At 29.2% G+C, this 17,955-nt stretch overlaps 1 protein-coding gene across 2 annotated transcripts in view; it reads left to right on the forward strand.

Moving 5' to 3' along the window:
• LOC100200075 (asparagine--tRNA ligase, cytoplasmic) overlaps positions 1-14,487 on the forward strand; it is a 47,739-nt gene extending 33,252 nt beyond the window's left edge. For both annotated transcript variants that reach the window (XM_065816437.1, XM_065816436.1), the window contains 8 exons: positions 5,108-5,177; positions 6,142-6,207; positions 6,367-6,395; positions 6,468-6,552; positions 13,515-13,562; positions 13,663-13,746; positions 13,835-13,897; positions 14,010-14,487. In XM_065816437.1, coding sequence (XP_065672509.1) covers positions 5,108-5,177; positions 6,142-6,207; positions 6,367-6,395; positions 6,468-6,552; positions 13,515-13,562; positions 13,663-13,746; positions 13,835-13,897; positions 14,010-14,210 — 646 coding nt within the window. In that variant the 3' untranslated portion in view covers positions 14,211-14,487. The remainder of the gene's footprint in view (positions 1-5,107; positions 5,178-6,141; positions 6,208-6,366; positions 6,396-6,467; positions 6,553-13,514; positions 13,563-13,662; positions 13,747-13,834; positions 13,898-14,009) is intronic.
• Positions 14,488-17,955: the final 3,468 nt, after the last annotated feature.

Here is a 17,955-nt window from a genome sequence, read left to right on the forward strand (position 1 = left end):
CTGCAAAGCCACATTATAATTATTCAGTTGTTGTATAAGCAAAATGTCATTGATTGGTGCATCAGTAGCAATTCTGCTGGTGAACCATAATTGGAAATATAAACAGACAACAAATCTATTAAGTCGCTGGATGCCCAGGAGTTCTTGTGCCATTAGCTTGAAAACATCTTCATTAACATCAAACAGAAGTTCCATCTTAAGAGAGTAAATGGCCTTTGCTATCCAGCGTGCTCAGTGCAGTGCCCCAGGCTTCCTTATTGTGGTGTTGGTCTGCATACCAAGCATTGCACCAGCAAGAAAGAAGCTCAAAATAGTCATGTCTTGGATGACTTTCAAGATTTAACTGTCTTTTAATAAAGGTCTTCAGGTCATCATGATCATTAATCAAAGGAGCTTGACGATCTATTGGAATGTGATGAATTGCAGACCACTTATCACGAAATCTCATGAAGATGGCCCGGTTGATGGTCCAAAACACACGCCAAATGCATGAGAGTAGGACTTCTAGCATGTGGTGTCTGCATGCCAACCATAGCAGATTATGTCCAACAGCAACCTCCAACAGTGTACAAGCTCCTTTGTGTTTTCTTGTATTTGACGCAGTCGTGTCAAAGCATATACTGATAATAAGACTTTCACATTTCCACACACCAACAGTTCATAAACTATATCTGCTGCAGTCTGACCAGAGCCAGAAGTCAATTTTGGCACTCCTAGGAGCTTGATACTGCCATCAACAAAGGATGAGATCAAAATAGGCAAGTGATCCAACTGATTAGTGTCATCACCAGTTAAATCAGGCATCAACTTCCCATCTCAGTGTACTACTGGCTTACAGTGTACTACTGGCTGGCAGCCTCACAACATAAATGTTGACGCTTCCAATGAACTGTGCTCTTTAACAGAACTGCAAATGATTTTGCAGATTGCTTCTGCTTGGCGATGTAACTACAAAGTTGTCATTATCATCTTCCTGTTTTCACTGCCTAATAATGCTGCACAATCCATCTCCTGACTTAATGTGGCTGCTGCCGCTGATGCAACTTGCTTAGTAAACTGTTCCTGACGTTTTTCAGAGTGCTTCTCTTGAACCAAGAGCTTTCTTTCAACTGGTCCAATACAACCAGTTCTAGATTCTTGTTGAAATTTCAAAAACAGTCCATCTTCCTCATTACTGATTAGCTAAGCTGCATTTGCATGGTTGATATCAAACTGGTTATCAAGTTTTTCAGTGTACTGTTTTTGATTCTGTGTATACTTCTCATTACTCCTGGCCCGAGAGCTCATCAAGCGTTGTTGCTCACTATACAGATCTTTGATTTTCTGAATGTGTTGCTTCTGGCGAACGGGTAGCCTCAACTTTGTCAAAAATGGCATTAATTGGTCATGCACTTTATAATTGTTTTGCAGTCAAACATGGAAACATATATAAACTTAAGAGTTCTCAAAATGACTAAAAAATCTGGCCGGTTTTTCGCAAATAAATATTATTTGCGTGGTCAATTATTGAGTGTGATTGCACTCGCTTCCTGGCCAAACCTGAGTAAAACGTGTAGAATCTACACTTTGAGATCTTTTTAATGATACCAAACATTCTCATATGTTGAATAACAACCTCATAAACCTTTCACAGAAATCAATGCATTGGACTCTATTTACACCAACAGTAAAAAGACCATAAAGAAACTTTTAGCAGGGTGAGACTTAACATTTTTAACAAAAAATCATTTGCCTAATGTTTCGGGCAGCCTTATATACAGTGGTGGCCAAAAGTATGGAAACTTTTCAAAAGTTCTTTTTATTTATTTATAAAAAATGCAACACTTACTACATGTTATGCATATGTTTATTGAAGTGGTAATACAACTTTTTAATAAAATAAAATATTTTTTTTTATTAACATATACAAAAAAAAAATTAAATTTTTAAATTAGGCCTGGTCATAGGACCAAAAAACTTGCAAACAATAATCTACCGATCTTATTTTTCTTAGAGATTAACGGTTTTTTGACAGCCACTCTTCCAAATAAGACTGCATCATTTAACCTTCTACGAACTGTCCTGTCAGATGATAAAACTCCATGCTGTTCCAAGATTTCTTCTTTTATATCCTTTGATGACTTTCTAGGATCTTTTGTAGAAGTATTTTTTATAACTTTATCCAATCTTTCTGTTGTTTTTCTTGGTCCAAGTTTCATTTTCACTTCCACCGTTCCCCTTTCTTTGAATTTTTTAATAATTTTTGAAACTGTACCTTTTGGAACTTGAAAATTTCGAGAAATATCAATTGGTTTATTACCGTTTTTAAAACACTCAACTATTTTATTTTTAATATCACTAGAATAATATTTTCGCGGTGTCATACTGATTAATATAAAAGTAAACTATGATGAACTAACAAAGATGTCAATTCTAACACGTTTTAATTCTAAATGATAAGATTTGTTTATGTTTAGTGACAAGTTTGAACAAGTTTCCATACTTTTGTCCAATCGAAATTAAGAAATATTAGTATGTAATAAAATGTCTTACAAAAGACAAGTTCAAACTTGTAGTATATATAAAGTAGACTATTGCAAGTACACTCGGGTTAAATAATTTTGGTTTTATTTAATACAAATAAAAAAAAATGTAATTTTAAAAAAGTTTCCATACTTTTGGCCACCACTGTGTGTGTGTGTGTGTATATATATATATATATATATATATATATATATATATATATATATATATATATATATATATATATACACACACATATATATATATATATATATATATATATATATATATATATATATATATACACACATACATATATATATATACACATACATATATATATATACACATACATATATATATACACATACATATATATATATATATATATACACATACATATATATATATATATATATATATATACACATACATATATATATATATATATATATATATATATATATATATATATATATATATATATACATACATATATATATATATACACACACACACACACACACACACACACACATATATACACACACACACACATACAGTAGGCACAAGCAATTTTTGTAAAGTTTTTTTTTTAACTTATCCATTTACTCATGTTTTTTAAAAACTGTAAAAAGTATAAATGTACATCAAAGAGAACTACTATTATTAAGATTTTTATATGTACTTGTGCATGATTTTACTAAAGGATTATTGTTTTTAAAAACATTAAAAGCACACAGGTGTTTTTTTTCGAATTTTTGTGGGGAAAAAATAAACTTTTGCTAAGTTTAAGTCTAAAACTATATTTACATATAAAACACATAAGATATTTACATATGTAGCACATAAAATGTAAATGTAAATCCTGAGTTTTGATTAATGGAATAAACTTGTATAATTTATAGCAACATGCGCATTGTAAAATAAGATTAAACAATTTCTCAAAGAAAATTAGTTGTGGATTTGCTAAATAATGGTAACAGGTACAGAGAAGTTAATAAGCAGACTGGAATACCTTTTTGAACAGTCGACTACATTATAAAAAGGTAATATTAAAATGGGACTACAACTGATATAGCAGGAAAAGGTTGTTGAAAAATATCTGCTGCCATTGATAGAAACATTATTTTAAAAGTCAAGCAAAACAGATTTGAAGCTGCTCAAAAGATTGCAGACAAAGTAAAAAAGGACCACAAAATCATGATTTCAGCTCAAACTATCCAAAATAGAGTCCAAGAGCAATGATTTTATGGTATAGTATGTGGCAAAAAAAAACCTATTTGGCTCTAAGACATATAAAACAAAGTTATTTGTAAAAAATAATGTTGACAAGACTATCGAGTACTGGAAGAAAGAAATTTAGAGTGATGGATCTAAATTTAACCTGATCTTATTGGATAGACAGCAAAAAGTTTGGCGAAAACAAGGCGAGGCAAAAAAATTGAGTTGCATGAGAGGAACAGTAAAAAACAGTGGTAGAAATGTCATGGTGTGGAGATCAATGGCCTGATGAGAAGCTGACAAATTAACTTTTATTGAATCAACAATGAACGCCAATTCATATATAGATATTTTAAAGCAAAATTTGAAACCCTGTGCTTGTAAATTTAGATTCGGAAATAACTTAGTCTTTCAACAAGACAATGATTCAAAAGATCCTGTCATAGTAAAAAAGAAACATTTTCGAAAGAATTATATTAATGTGATGGAATGGCCTGCCCAGTCCCCTGACCTTAATCCGATTGAGCATTTGTGGTACATTCTAGACCGAAAAATTGGAGGTTGAGCTTACAGAAGACAAAATGATCTAAAAGTAGACAGTTTAAGCATGGGAGACAATAACTCCAGAAGAAACCAAATCTCTAGTGGATACAATGCCTCGACGCCTGCAAGCAGTTATTTTGGCACAGGGTGGCCCTACTAAATATTGAAAAGTAATTTTTTTTGTCTAAATTTGGAAATTTTTCTTATTTGTGCCATTATTTTTTTTGCAAGAAAATATTTGATGAATATAAGTACAGTTGATTTTTCTAAGTCATATGAGCTTTTCTAAGTCATATGAGCTTATATTTTACAATTTTTGAGTACAATATTTCAATATAATGCTATTTTCAAATAATTGATAATTTTTTCTCTTAAAAACAAAAATTAACTACCTCTTTTTGATCATTATATGAATTATATGAAAAATGGAATAAAATTACTTTATAAAATAACTTTTTTACTTCCTCTTTTATTAATAAATGATCTTCATGTCTTTCAATAATTTAATTTTTTTTCTTATGTAGTTTTCCATCTCTTTTCATCTATTTCATCTTTTTTTTTTGGTTTTGTTTTGTTTGAGAAAATAGATCTGAAAATTTTTTTTTTAATTTTTTTTTTGTTTAGTTTTTCATTTATTTTTTATTACTGTATATTTGTATTTATCATTACTTTTTTGTTAGAACTTTTTAACAATTTCTTTTTATATAAGTTTTAATCCTTCTTTGTTTGACTGTTTAGTTGATTATTTTAATATACTTATTTAGATTAAGTTTTGAAATGTTTTGTAATTTTTCTTTCCATTATTATGTCTTAGTAAAATAATAATTGATTATACTAGATATACTCACGTAGAAGGAGAATGCCCTTTCATTGATTTTGAAGAGCTACTCAATCGAATAGAAGATTTGGTACAGTTTTTTTTTAGTGGTTTGGTTTTTTTTTTTCATTTGTTGTTATATTTATCACTTTCTTAAATATTGTTTAAATTATGTTTTTATGCCTCAAGAGTTAGGCTGAATCAAGTTATGTTGAAAAGACTTTAGCATGAGTTTTTTATATATATTTTATGAATGTCAATTATGAATGTTTTTGCTATATATTTTATGAATGTTAGTTGGTTATAACTAAATAACTTTCTAAAACATTTGTTTCATTTAATTTCAAATTTAATTATTTAATAAAAGTGGTTATTGAAGTGGTTCAATAAAATATGTACCAATGAGATGTCATCTCCTTAATTAATCTGCTAGGCAGAATTTTGGCGTGTGCATGTCATTTTTGCATGAGTTTTTTGATAAATTAATTGAACATAAATTTAAATGAAATCGTTTCATGCTATATACAAGTATATTCCGCTGTTTCATAAATTTGTATTTTTTTTTACAGAGCTTTTACAAAAAAAATTTATAAATATTACGTTTGTAACTGTTGATGCCATAAGTATAACAATACATATTACAAGCTATAAAAGCTTATATAGATGATCAGAAATCAATCAATTTTCCTAATCCTGCAGTTATTATTTATTAATTTTATAACAATTTATTTTCTATTAGGTTTAACATAATAACAGCTGTTGCACCTTTTGAATCGTTTTTTATTTCATTAAAATTTAATTGAAAATTAGAAAAATAATTTGTTTATAGAAATAAAATATGCCTGAAAAATTTATCAAATTTATGCTTTGATTAGAAATCTTTTATTGATTGTATAAAATCTAACAAGTAATACGATCAATATTTTTATTAAATTTGTTGAAAATTTATTTATTTGGTATTGTGAAATCTTGTTAAAGTCTGATTAAACTAAAAATAAATGTAGGTTTTAAAAGGTATGGGTAATTAGTTTTTTATATTATTATATTTTTGTTAGGTTTGTGATGTTGTTGATAGATTTTTAAAGTCAAAAGAAGGAGCATTGTTATCAGAATTAAATCCAGTATGTTTTTTGAGAATTTTCTTTTACTAACTTTTCCCCATAAGTCTGTATAATTGCAATTATATTATAAATGTAAATTTTCTAGTGTAAATATTATAAATGTAAAATATCCTATACATTTATATTTTTTTATATTAACATATTTTGTTATTTTTTTAGGATTTTAAAGCTCCGAAGCGTCCATTTAGGTCAGAAAATTATTTTACAATATTGAATCAGAAAAAGTTTTATATATATATATATTTTTTAATGTTGTTTAGGCGTATGAAGTATAGTGAGGCCATAGAATGGCTAAGAGCAGATGGCTACAAAAAAGATGATGGCACTTTTTATGAATTTGGAGAGGTTTATATTTTATAAACATTATTTTTACATAAATAAATTTTTAAGTAAATATACATAGGGGGTCATCCATAAATGATGTCAGTGTTTTTTCTCAATTTTTCTACTCCCGCTCCCCCCTTTGTCAAACTGTCAATTTTTGGCCAACCCCCTGTTATATATGATGTCAGTTATTGTGTACTCCGCCGCCCCCCCCCCCCCTAAAAAACAATAAAAATGCTTAAAAACCATTGATTTTTTTTTCTGACTAAATTATACATTTATATAATAGTAGATCTCATCAAATTATATTATATAATAGTCGATATCTCATTAAATAATCAACTAAGCAAAAAGTATTATATATCTTTAATATAATCTTCCCATGGGTTGTTAAAGTGATCATCAATTCAAACAATAGGTAGTGAATGCTCTCCGCGCTCTAAAAGATATTGTATTCCTGAGGTACAATCAAATTCGTTGCGTCAACTTCATTTTCATCTAACCATTCAGCAGTTTCCAATCTCTTCTGCAAGGGGATGACTGCCAAAAATTCTGTCTGACGTTTGGCAGCGATACAAACAGGTTGGACCCTTTTGATTAGAGGGAGTGTTATACCAGAAGAATGGATAGAAGCGTGCTTTTTCAACATATGTTGAGAGGCAAAGTAGATATTGCACTTTTTACAGATTCTATCAGCTAGGCTAGACTGAATTGATGGACGAAACGCATCATACGGCAAAATTGGAAATCCTTTGGCAGTACGAGGAAAAATACTTTCAATGTTTGATACGATGAGCATAAAGACTGATGATGGAAACAATTCTTTTGCTCCTTCTGAGACATCTGCTGCTTTGAGCCTGTCTCTCGTTTGGTTGAGGGACTGGTGGCAGAAAAAATCTTGCTCTAATTAGAGTAAAGTAAGAGCTTCTAATAGTCTGACAACAAGAACGGTTTTCACATTTCACAATTTGAGTAAAATATTGACTTGTATGAAGATGATCGGCAATCCAACGTTGATCTTGTAATAAAAGGCTCCTTTTATTACAAGACTATTATTACACTCTAGCTCTGATTTGACTGGATCAATATACTCTGCAATGGTTGGATAACCGTCAATTTGTAGATCAGACCAAATACCAGCCAAAGCCTGTCCAGCAAAACCAAAGTTCTGTTTTTCTAAATTTTCATCTACTGTCCTACCTGATTTAAAAAGATATGTTGGTTATTATAGGTTAAAAATTATATTAATATTTTTACAAATTAACTTTCGTCAATGTAATTACCTTATGAATCAAGATGAGTTACGTAATGGTTGTGCGGAAGAATTACCCCAGATAATTCTTTACTTAGAGGTGCCATTCGTCGCTCAGTTCTGTTGAATGCACTGCGGCCTGGAGCGTTCGTCATGATGAAAAGAGCGTCAAGGTTCAAGAAATGGTGAATCCCGATTTCAATTACTTTCTGGTATCTCGAATTTTTGTCAGGTTCTCCATCCACACTAAACTCAACAATAGGCTTAACCATATTAGTTTGAGGATCTCTGGTAATAGAGTCGAATTCTTTGATATCCAAAAGCCGCTGAAAGTCTAATCCATGAGCGAAGGCAGTTGAGGATGCATGTTTTCTTGATCAAACAGCAATGTTGGTAAGTCCAGAATAAGTAACTGTATCTGTTTTTCCGAGACCATTATTTTTGATCATAGTTCCAGCGTATACAAATGGTATAAGCTTGTACTTAGCAGCCATGACCCATTCATGGTCCAGGAGAGTTACCCGGTACTCCAAATGCATCAACAAAAACGCCTGTTTTTTGGCTGCTGTGATTCCAATTGGCACTCTAGCCTTGTCGTCTTGGCTAATGAAACACACTTCATCTGGCTCTAAAATAGAACAAACTTATTCCACATATTTTATAGTTGAACTGCAAAAGAGTCCGTCAACATGTTTTAAATAAGATTCATTCTGAGAACTGATCAATCTAACAGGACTGTTTTGACATGCCTTTTGCCTTCTTATGTTCCGTAACTTCTCGGAAGTAGACGAGTATAGAAGGCGCTCTTGCTGATTGCAAATCCAATTTTGTTCATCTCGGATGTCAATTTGTCAAGGGTTTTTATGCTCTAAATAATAAAGAAATATATTTGGATATAATTAACTTTTTTACAGAAAACGGGATTTATTTCATAAATTATATTCAAATCAAATCTTGAAATTAGTTGTTAACATTTTAAGGATATTTACAATAGTGCAAGTACTAACTAAGAGTAAAATTCTAACAAATACGATATTAACAAACATAGCTAAGCTATCATTACTCGAAGAACCTCTGACCGACGTCTTTATAAACGAGCAATATCCATAATATCCCAATATCCATGGAGAGCAATATCCATAATCGCCTTCAAAAGAAGAGGTTGATCTACTTCTAATGGCGGTCGATCAGGTTTTTTTCTGATTTTTAGTTTTTCTTGTACATTTGGATGCTCCAAACAGGTTTCTTCCATAGTAGCTTTTTTCAGTTTTCTAGTTTTCTTCTGTTGAGCTTGATTATACTTTTTTTTGGCCTGTTCTTTACATAGATGAGCTAGTTTCTTCTTTTTCTTTTTCAAATTATCCTCTTCAGCTTCAGCAATGAATCCTCTTCTCTTTCTAGTTCTTCAGTAGTCTTTCTAGTCTCAGAATTGAGTCAATCTTGAGCCACTGTTCTTGCATTTTTTTTGATTTTTCGTGGTTAACAAACTCATAGTTAATGCACTTTGTTGATCATCAATAACAGGTCGCTCATTGGTGGGCTCAACAAACTGTGAGGAATTCTTGTCAAATTCAAGTGGAGTATACGTAGGGGCAGACTGTTTTGGAGTATTGGCCCAAAATGATAATTGCTTGCTCTTGAACTTCATTGCCTTTTCATTAAATAAATTGATTAAATACATTACTCTGGATTCAAGATCCTTATGCACCAGTTTCTCTTCTTTTAATGAGTTCTATATACTATGGACTTCTTTCTGGATATTAACCTTTTTTTTTATTGGGATGAGCATTTCCATACGAGACCATCAATAAGTTATGTAATGCGGTTTTATCCATATTTTAATATTGATTTATTAATATTGTTTACATCACAATCAGAATAATGATTTTGCTCATCGTTAGCGCAAACTTTTTAAAAGAGTTTCTTCAGCGTTTCGAATTTTCAATAGGCTTTATGTGTTTGCATTGCATCACGTTTTACAATCAACTAGAGAGCAATTAGAGTTTGGTATTTGAAATAACGTCAATTTAATTTCAAAAAATGACAAGTTTATGAGTTTACTTTTATGAGTTTACTTTGAACCATATTTTACTATCTGCCCGGGAGCGAATAACAATCGTGAATTTTATACACAAAGAGTTAATATTTCTAACATAATTTGATTCGCAGTCAAATGGTAATATATTAATAAAACAATAGTAATTTTTATTTTACGTTAGTAGTTGTTATTTATTTAATGTCTCTGGGAAACTTATTATATTAATTTATAATATTATATTATAAATAATTTAATAAGTTATAACATCAAATTCCCCGCATTTAATAATAATTTCCCCACAAACAAAACATCTTTTCTATACCATTTAGTAGATGTAAATAATGTTAAAATTTACTCATTAAATCTAAAAAAATAATTTAAATTGACATCATTTTGGCCTAAACACCTCTCTCCCCATTGTCAATTAGTGTCAAACTTTCTAGCACTCTCTCCCCCCCCCCCCCCTATATTTAACGACATCATTTATGGATGACCCCATACTGTGTACTGCACTAATATGAAGCAGATAACTTTATAAAACTACAACTTAGGGTAACCACTAGTGGTCGACATTTTTTTTACCTAGTCATATATAAATAATAATTTCTCAATCGTTATTTCATAAATGATTGATTTTAAAGTTTTATAGTATAACGGGATATTTGCTCAATACAATTCACTTAGATTGAATGATGTCCAAAAATAAATAAAGTAGTTATAGCCCCCAAAATGTTGAATGCAGGACAAGATCTTAAGATCGACATTTTTGTTTTTGTTCCAGTATTTAACACATAAAATTCTTTAAACACAGGCACTTATGGGGGTAGTACAGTAATTAAAGTTGTAGCACAGTAATTAAAATTAAAAAATCATTTTTTTTAAAAATTCCTTTTTATATGAGTAAAGTAATAGTAGATTCCTAATTTTTATTTAGATTGCAATAAAAACTTTGGTACCTACATCTAATCTTTGTTTAAAATAATTCAGTATCAATTTTTATCCATAGCAATGTTTTGATTTTTCTGTTGCGATACATTTTTGTGATGATTACCACAAAATGCAATAAAAACACCTTTATACTGACTGAATAAAACAAAGTATCGTTATTCACCTATTGCTTCTTGTTTATTGACTTGATTTATGCGCGTTCATTGTGCACAAGGCAGCTATTTGTACTACTTTATGTTCTCTTATCATGGTTATTTGTGACTCGATACCTTAGTTTTTTTAAATATCTTGTTTAAATAAAAGTGCCATAGATGGATCAAAAAGAAAAGTATCTTCAAAAAATCTTTACCAAATGTAAAATCAAAGTTTCATGAAAACAGTGATAAAAGGGTTTACATTTTTAAAGAAACCACTGCTATACTTTCAGACTTAAGTTCAATTGAAAATATTCCAGGCTCATCCTCCTTCAATAAGTTGTCAAACAAAGAAGTTGTACAGGATTTTTCAAATATAAATGAAGGTTTTAATTTTATTATGAGATATGAGATGAGATCTTACCTTAAAACATAGTTATGCTTCTTAAATGTCTAGAATGTGAAGATTTTGTAAACTTACAATTTGATCCTTCTAAAAAAGTTTTTTTATTTTCTAAAAATTTATTTTCTAATTTATTTTCTAAAAATAAAAATTTATTTTCTAAAAAAATTTTATTATGAGATTATGAGATGAGATCTTACCTTAAAACATAGTTATGCTTCTTAAATGTCTAGAATGTGAAGATTTTGTAAATTTACAATTTGATCCTTCTAAAAAAGTAAGCCTAGGTATCGGGCTAAAAACTTGTTGCAATGGGTGTTAATGAGAAACTGTTTACCTATTTATCTACTACTATTGCTAAAAAGAACTCTAATGCAAACAAACTTAGTCTAGTTAAACGTGTGTTTGACACACATTTAACTAGACTAAGTTTGTTTAACATCAACCCTAATGTTGTAGCATTTTGTGAATTGGGTAAAAGATTGCCAGAGTTCCAATAAATCACAAAATCAAATTATACAAGATGTCTAAACTGTATACATGTTGAAAAAACTGCTCTACGTATTGAAGTAGGATCAGCTGTTCTAAATTCTATGATGAATAACAATTTTTAAATACCTTTTTAATGAGTTTGAAATGGCATTTAGTAATAATGGGCAAAGTTGTAGTTTATGTAAGGACACCAAACAATTCTCCAAAGCAAAAAAGCAATGTAACCATAAAACAAAATCAAGAAAAAAAATGTTATTAGAAATGCAAAATAGTTTTTGTAATCAAACTAAAACATTAGTTGGTGTAATGTAAAAGAGTGAAGATTTTTGAATTTAGTTTATTTTTTTTATTTTTTTTACTTGCATTTTTTTCAAATACATGTTTTTTGGACTAGTGACAGAGATATTTTCAAAACTAATTATCGAATTGATTTGAAATTTGGCCCACTTATTTATTGTATTAGTATTTACAGCATAGACCATTCACCAGACATACAATATACACCAGCTGTAGGTGTGTTTTTTTTTTAAAGGTTTGTAGATTCATCTCATCTATTTCCGTTTCAGTATGAAAACAAAAAATTTCAAATAAAATTACATTTGTCATGCGTTTTTTGTGGTTATCTGATTACACTTATGAAAATTGTTTAAAGAGTAAAGGGTATTAATTATTCCGAGGAGTTAAGGAAACCTTTATTTGGTCCAAATCATCGTATATGTTTATTTTTATTTTTACAATAAGCAAACATCCATCATATATAAAGAAAAGATTTCAGATATTTCAACACTAAGTTATTGTTAGCTCAGCATGTTTTTTAGTAACATTGACGGCTGGATGGGCCGTCGACCACTGGGTGGTTTTACCCTACTTTATACTGCTTATACTTTATACTAATAAATATATTAAAACTAATTCCTTTTATTTACAACTTGTTTGGATTGGCTAATGTTTATATTTGTTTGTGTATATATTTTATATTTTTATTTATAGTTTATATTGATTTTTAAGATATTTTTATTGATTAAATTTATTTTATGCTTTATGCCATTTCTAGATATTTTTAGGTCTTTGATTTGTATTAAATCAGCTGGCCATTCATCATCAATTTTATTATTTGATCATGTTTTATAATAATTTTTTTTTTAATATGATAATATTATACAAAATATATATATCAATAAAAACCAAATTATGAATCGCATAGACTGTTATGGTTTGATAAGTCTCGTCAAAAAGTTTGATTTAAATATCTTGATATGTTTAAAAAAGAGTTAGTGTGATTAGGGCATCATTATTTACCATCAAAAGTAAACTTTCAATGCCGGTTTAAAATTAAGTGAGATTTATTAAAATACTTCATTTTGAGTAATGAACTACGACTGTAAAGTATTTTTTATCAATAAAGTAATTTTGATCATAAATTATTATTACTTTTTGTTCTATTAGAATTTCTTTTTTACTTTGAAACACTATGACGTAAATTTTGATTTTAATTCCACTATTAGCTCCATTTAAGCAGAAAAATAAAATTTGAATAAAATATTGCGATCCAGGTTTAGCATTGAATGCAATAGATCCAGATCCGCGTTTTTCTTGTTTAAATTTTTTCTGATTTCGTCCAATATGATAGGTTTTCTGCTTTCATCGAGTATGATTTTTTAGGTTTTTTGCTTTTGTGTTTGATTTTAGTTTCTTTAAATAATCTATTTCATCTAGGATATTCCTGAGATGCCAGAAAGACGAATGACTGATACTATCGGCGAGGTAAAGTACTTTTTGTCTGAGTGATCTTATAGAGCTAATAGTAATCTAAACCTTGATTCTAATAAATTTTTAATTATAATAAAGTGTTTATTTTGTTTAGCCTATTCTTTTGACACATTTTCCTGCTGACGTTAAAGCCTTCTATATGCAGAAAGATCCAAAAGATAGAAGAGTCTGTGAAGCGGTATCTTTTAATTTTAAATATTTTTTAGTTGACAATTTTGTTTATTCTTTAGTTATAAATACCTAATATTTTTTATAATTGAAAAAAGGTTGATTTGCTTATGCCTGGTGTTGGCGAAGTACTTGGCGGATCTATGAGAATGGACAGTTATGTAAGTTTTTTATAATTAAGCTTTTAAATTAAACTGTAGTATTTAGTAACTATAAGTAGTTGTTCTGATTTTATTTTTATATATTGTTCAATAAAAACAACTTAATTTAAAGGATGAGCTAATGGAAGCTTACCAGAAAAAAGAATTAGATCCTACACCTTACTATTGGTATACTGATCAAAGGAAGTTTGGCACTAGCTCGCACGGTGGTTATGGTCTTGGTTTAGATCGATTTATTACTTGGTTAGCAAATAGAAATCATATTAGGGATGTATGTTTCTATCCAAGATTTATAGGAAGATGTACACCCTAGTGGATAGTAAATGGAAATCATATTAGGGATGTATGTTTCTATCCAAGATTTATAGGAAGATGTACACCCTAGTAGATTTTTAGGAAGATGTACACCCTAGTAACATTAAAAAAACTGCACATGTATTTATTCAAGTGTTTTTTGTTTTATATTTTCTCGATTATGTTACAAGAATGAGTAACTGATTTTAAAACAGTTATTGATGTTATTGTAATATAAAATTATTGAGTTTTATTTTGGTAAAGAGAAAACAAAATGGAAAGATGATTATTAAGTATTTCAAGTGTTTTTACAATTAACTATACGAAGAAAAAAACTTCGTTTTTTTTTTCTTCGTTTTAAAAAAAAAAATCTTCGTGAAAATCTTTTTTTTAAAATAAAATTAAAAAAGCACATGGTATTAAAAAAAAAATTAGCTCAACTCAGTATTTCCCCTAATTTTCTTCAGCAAGATGGTATTCAGCAAGATAGGCATTAACCGATAAGTTTTTTATTAAAATAAAAATTAAACTAGTTGAAATAAATGTAATAAAGTTTATTTATTAAATTAAAAGGACGCGCAGATTTATATATATTAAGGTAATATTTTCTTTAAGAGAAAAAATGTTTAACTCTAATTAACAAAAGTTCTGATAAGAGATAATTATTGTAAGTTTTATATAGGCCCCAGCGAATACTATTTTCATTAAAAGAATAGCAAATAGTAATTTAATAAATATTAGTATTCGTTATACTAATAGTAATAATTTGTTGCTTTTTTTAAATAAAAAATAGTAAAAAATAAAAAGCGAATAAAAATAATTTCGTATAAATATGATCAGAGGTGGGGCACCAAATTTTCAATTAAATTTTCATAACAAACAAAAATAACAATTCACTTTAAATAATCTATATATTTTGCGGTTTTATTTCGTATTCGATGACGTTAACGTTTAGCGCTAAAGATTTTTCGTACTTTTATATATATATATTCATGCACACATACTTTAAAACTCTATTCACATCTCGAAGGAACCTACGAGATGTAGAAACACTTACAGGACTCGTATAACAATCCATATGACAAATGTGTTCTAAGTACAGAGAAGTACTTGCCATTTTTTATGTAGTTATGTTATATACCTTCTAGCATTTTACAGAGAAGGATTAAGGATTGAAAGGTGCATATAGTGAGGCTTATACAAAGTTTTTTTTTTCTACCACTAACTTAGGGAGACAAAAAAGCAAGAAACCCTGTCGGTTCTATTGAGAAATATTCTTGGAAACAAGTTGAGTGTTTGGATGAAATTTCATCCTACCCTAATGGTTTTAAAATAAACTTTTCTGAACCTGCACGTAAATTTTCTGTGACAAACAAAAAAGGCAATAGTTTAAAATGTCTGCGGTATAGTATATTTACAAAAATAATAAACGAATAATAAATGTATTATGCGGACAAATTAGTTTTACCATTTTAACAATAATGAGTACCAATAAAAATACAAGAATTTTAAACAAAATAATTTTTAGGTATTACACCCGCAAACGGAGGTCAAGTACTGAAAAAACTTTTAGAACCCATGAACTGTGATCTAAAAAGACTAAATCTAAAAAGAAAAATGTCATATAATACATACTTTGATGCTACTAATATTAATAATATACAGTATAGAAGAAAAAAACTATTTATTATTACCTTTCCTTCGCTTATCATTAATAAGTTAAACTTTTCAAATTTTATTAGTCATTCATGTTTAAACTCATTTATAGGTTAAACATGCCTTACATCAGAGATATATCTTTGCCATACGAGCCAACTTATAAAAAAATGAAGCAGCGACTCGAAAAAAAATTGACGATGGAACATATAATTCAGGGGAAAAGAATGTACCCCAAAGAAATGAAAAAGTATTTATATCATTTGAAAATCAAGCAATTACAAAAAAAGAGGTTCATTTTGAAGGCAGAAAAATTTCCTTGAAAGATATAAGACTAAATATGTTCAAAGACCGTGAGATTTTTATGAATGTTTGAAACGATAATGAACTAGAAGCACTTTCTCAAATGCAAATTGCTGATGCTCTTGATAATATTCAGGAATATAAAGATGAATATGACACCTTAACTAAAAAAGAGCTGATAAATATATTTAAAACTTGTGAAAGAACAAGGAATTTAATGTTTTGGCATGATTGCTCCAGTATATCTAATCATACTCACTTTCTTGTTACTGTTAGCGTAATGTATGATACAGCCATATTTTTAAATAGCTTTGAATATAAACAAAAGTATAGGGAGGATATAAATTTTCAATCAGAGGTCGAAAAGCCTTATTTATACATACTTGGTCGATGTCCTTCCAATGACCAGCAACTTTTGTATAGCGATGACAGGAGTAATGACATTTTGCAATTGAGCAATCCCTTAGAATTCAAGGGAACACCAATTTTAGGTGTTGCACGAATATTCAAAGGTGACAATCCAGCGGCACAACTGGAAGCTGGTCATTAGAAAGGTGGTAAATATTTTTGTTAGGCATGCAGCATGCATGCAGATCTTTCTAATAATATATCTATATCACTAAGCTTCCCATACACTTCCTTACAAAATCGTATAGACCATACAAATGCAAGTAACACCTCACAGCTGGCAGTAAACCAAGGAAAACCCAAATTATCTTCATTTTAAAAAAAAGATCAGATTGAACAAGAGCTTTATGTAAGAAATATTCAATTTCCATTAAATACATCTGTCAAAAAATTAAAGGAGCTATTGGTAAATGAAATGCATGGAGTGCAAGGATTGCCTGCCCTTCTTTTTAAAAAAACTGGTTTTTCTTTAACACATTTAAATCTTTTACACTATGAAATTTTAAATAATGAACCAATGCATGATATTTCAAATAATATAAAAATATATTTGATGAATTGCCATACTTAGTAGAAAAAATAGATAAAAAAATTGTAGAAAATATAATTAAAAGCTCTTTCAATAGCATTGAAGCAAAAAATGCTGCCAGCTATCGAAAAAGTTTATTAATAGTTACTAACTTGTTTCTAGAACATTACAAGGTTGGTCACTTTGTTTTTAAATTTTTACTAACTCTGTGCGAAATACAAAACATCTTTTATATGCCAGAAGAATCTAGATCAACGTATTCTTCGTTGATCTAGATTCTTCGAAGAATACTTTGATCTAGATTCAGAAGAATCTAGATCAAAGTATTCTTCGTTTAATAAATACCACATTTGTACATGCAATAATTATAAAAGAACATTTAGAAGCAGATTTAAAAAATAGCAAGCGAAAATTCTTTGGTGCATACTATCACTCAATCACATCCCATGCTCCACTGTCTACAAAAACATCTTCTAATCATCATTCAGATAATGTTATTTTTAATGCAATAATCCGCAACCAAGCAAAAAAATATTTAAAGATAGGAAAAAAGTTATGTGATGGTGTTTCAATACTTTACAAATTCTACCTACCATTACATAGTCTATTTAATGACACAAAAGTATTATTTACTTGCATTGAAAAGAATAGCAATGAATATCAAAAACTTTTAGAAAAATTAGCTGACTATTTAGTAGAAGGCATTAATCTAAGGTGGAAAGAAGTTGAAGATGGAGTATTCTTTGATATAAACTACACCAATAATTCGAAAAAAATATTTTCCCATTTTCGTTCCTCCTCAATGCAACAATAGAGTAATTAGAAAAATGCTGGAAACATTGTTTGGAAAACAAACACAAAGTTCCTG

The sequence above is a fragment of the Hydra vulgaris genome, chromosome 13 (genome assembly GCF_038396675.1).
Source record: "Hydra vulgaris chromosome 13, alternate assembly HydraT2T_AEP".
Lineage (NCBI taxonomy): Eukaryota > Metazoa > Cnidaria > Hydrozoa > Anthoathecata > Hydridae > Hydra > Hydra vulgaris.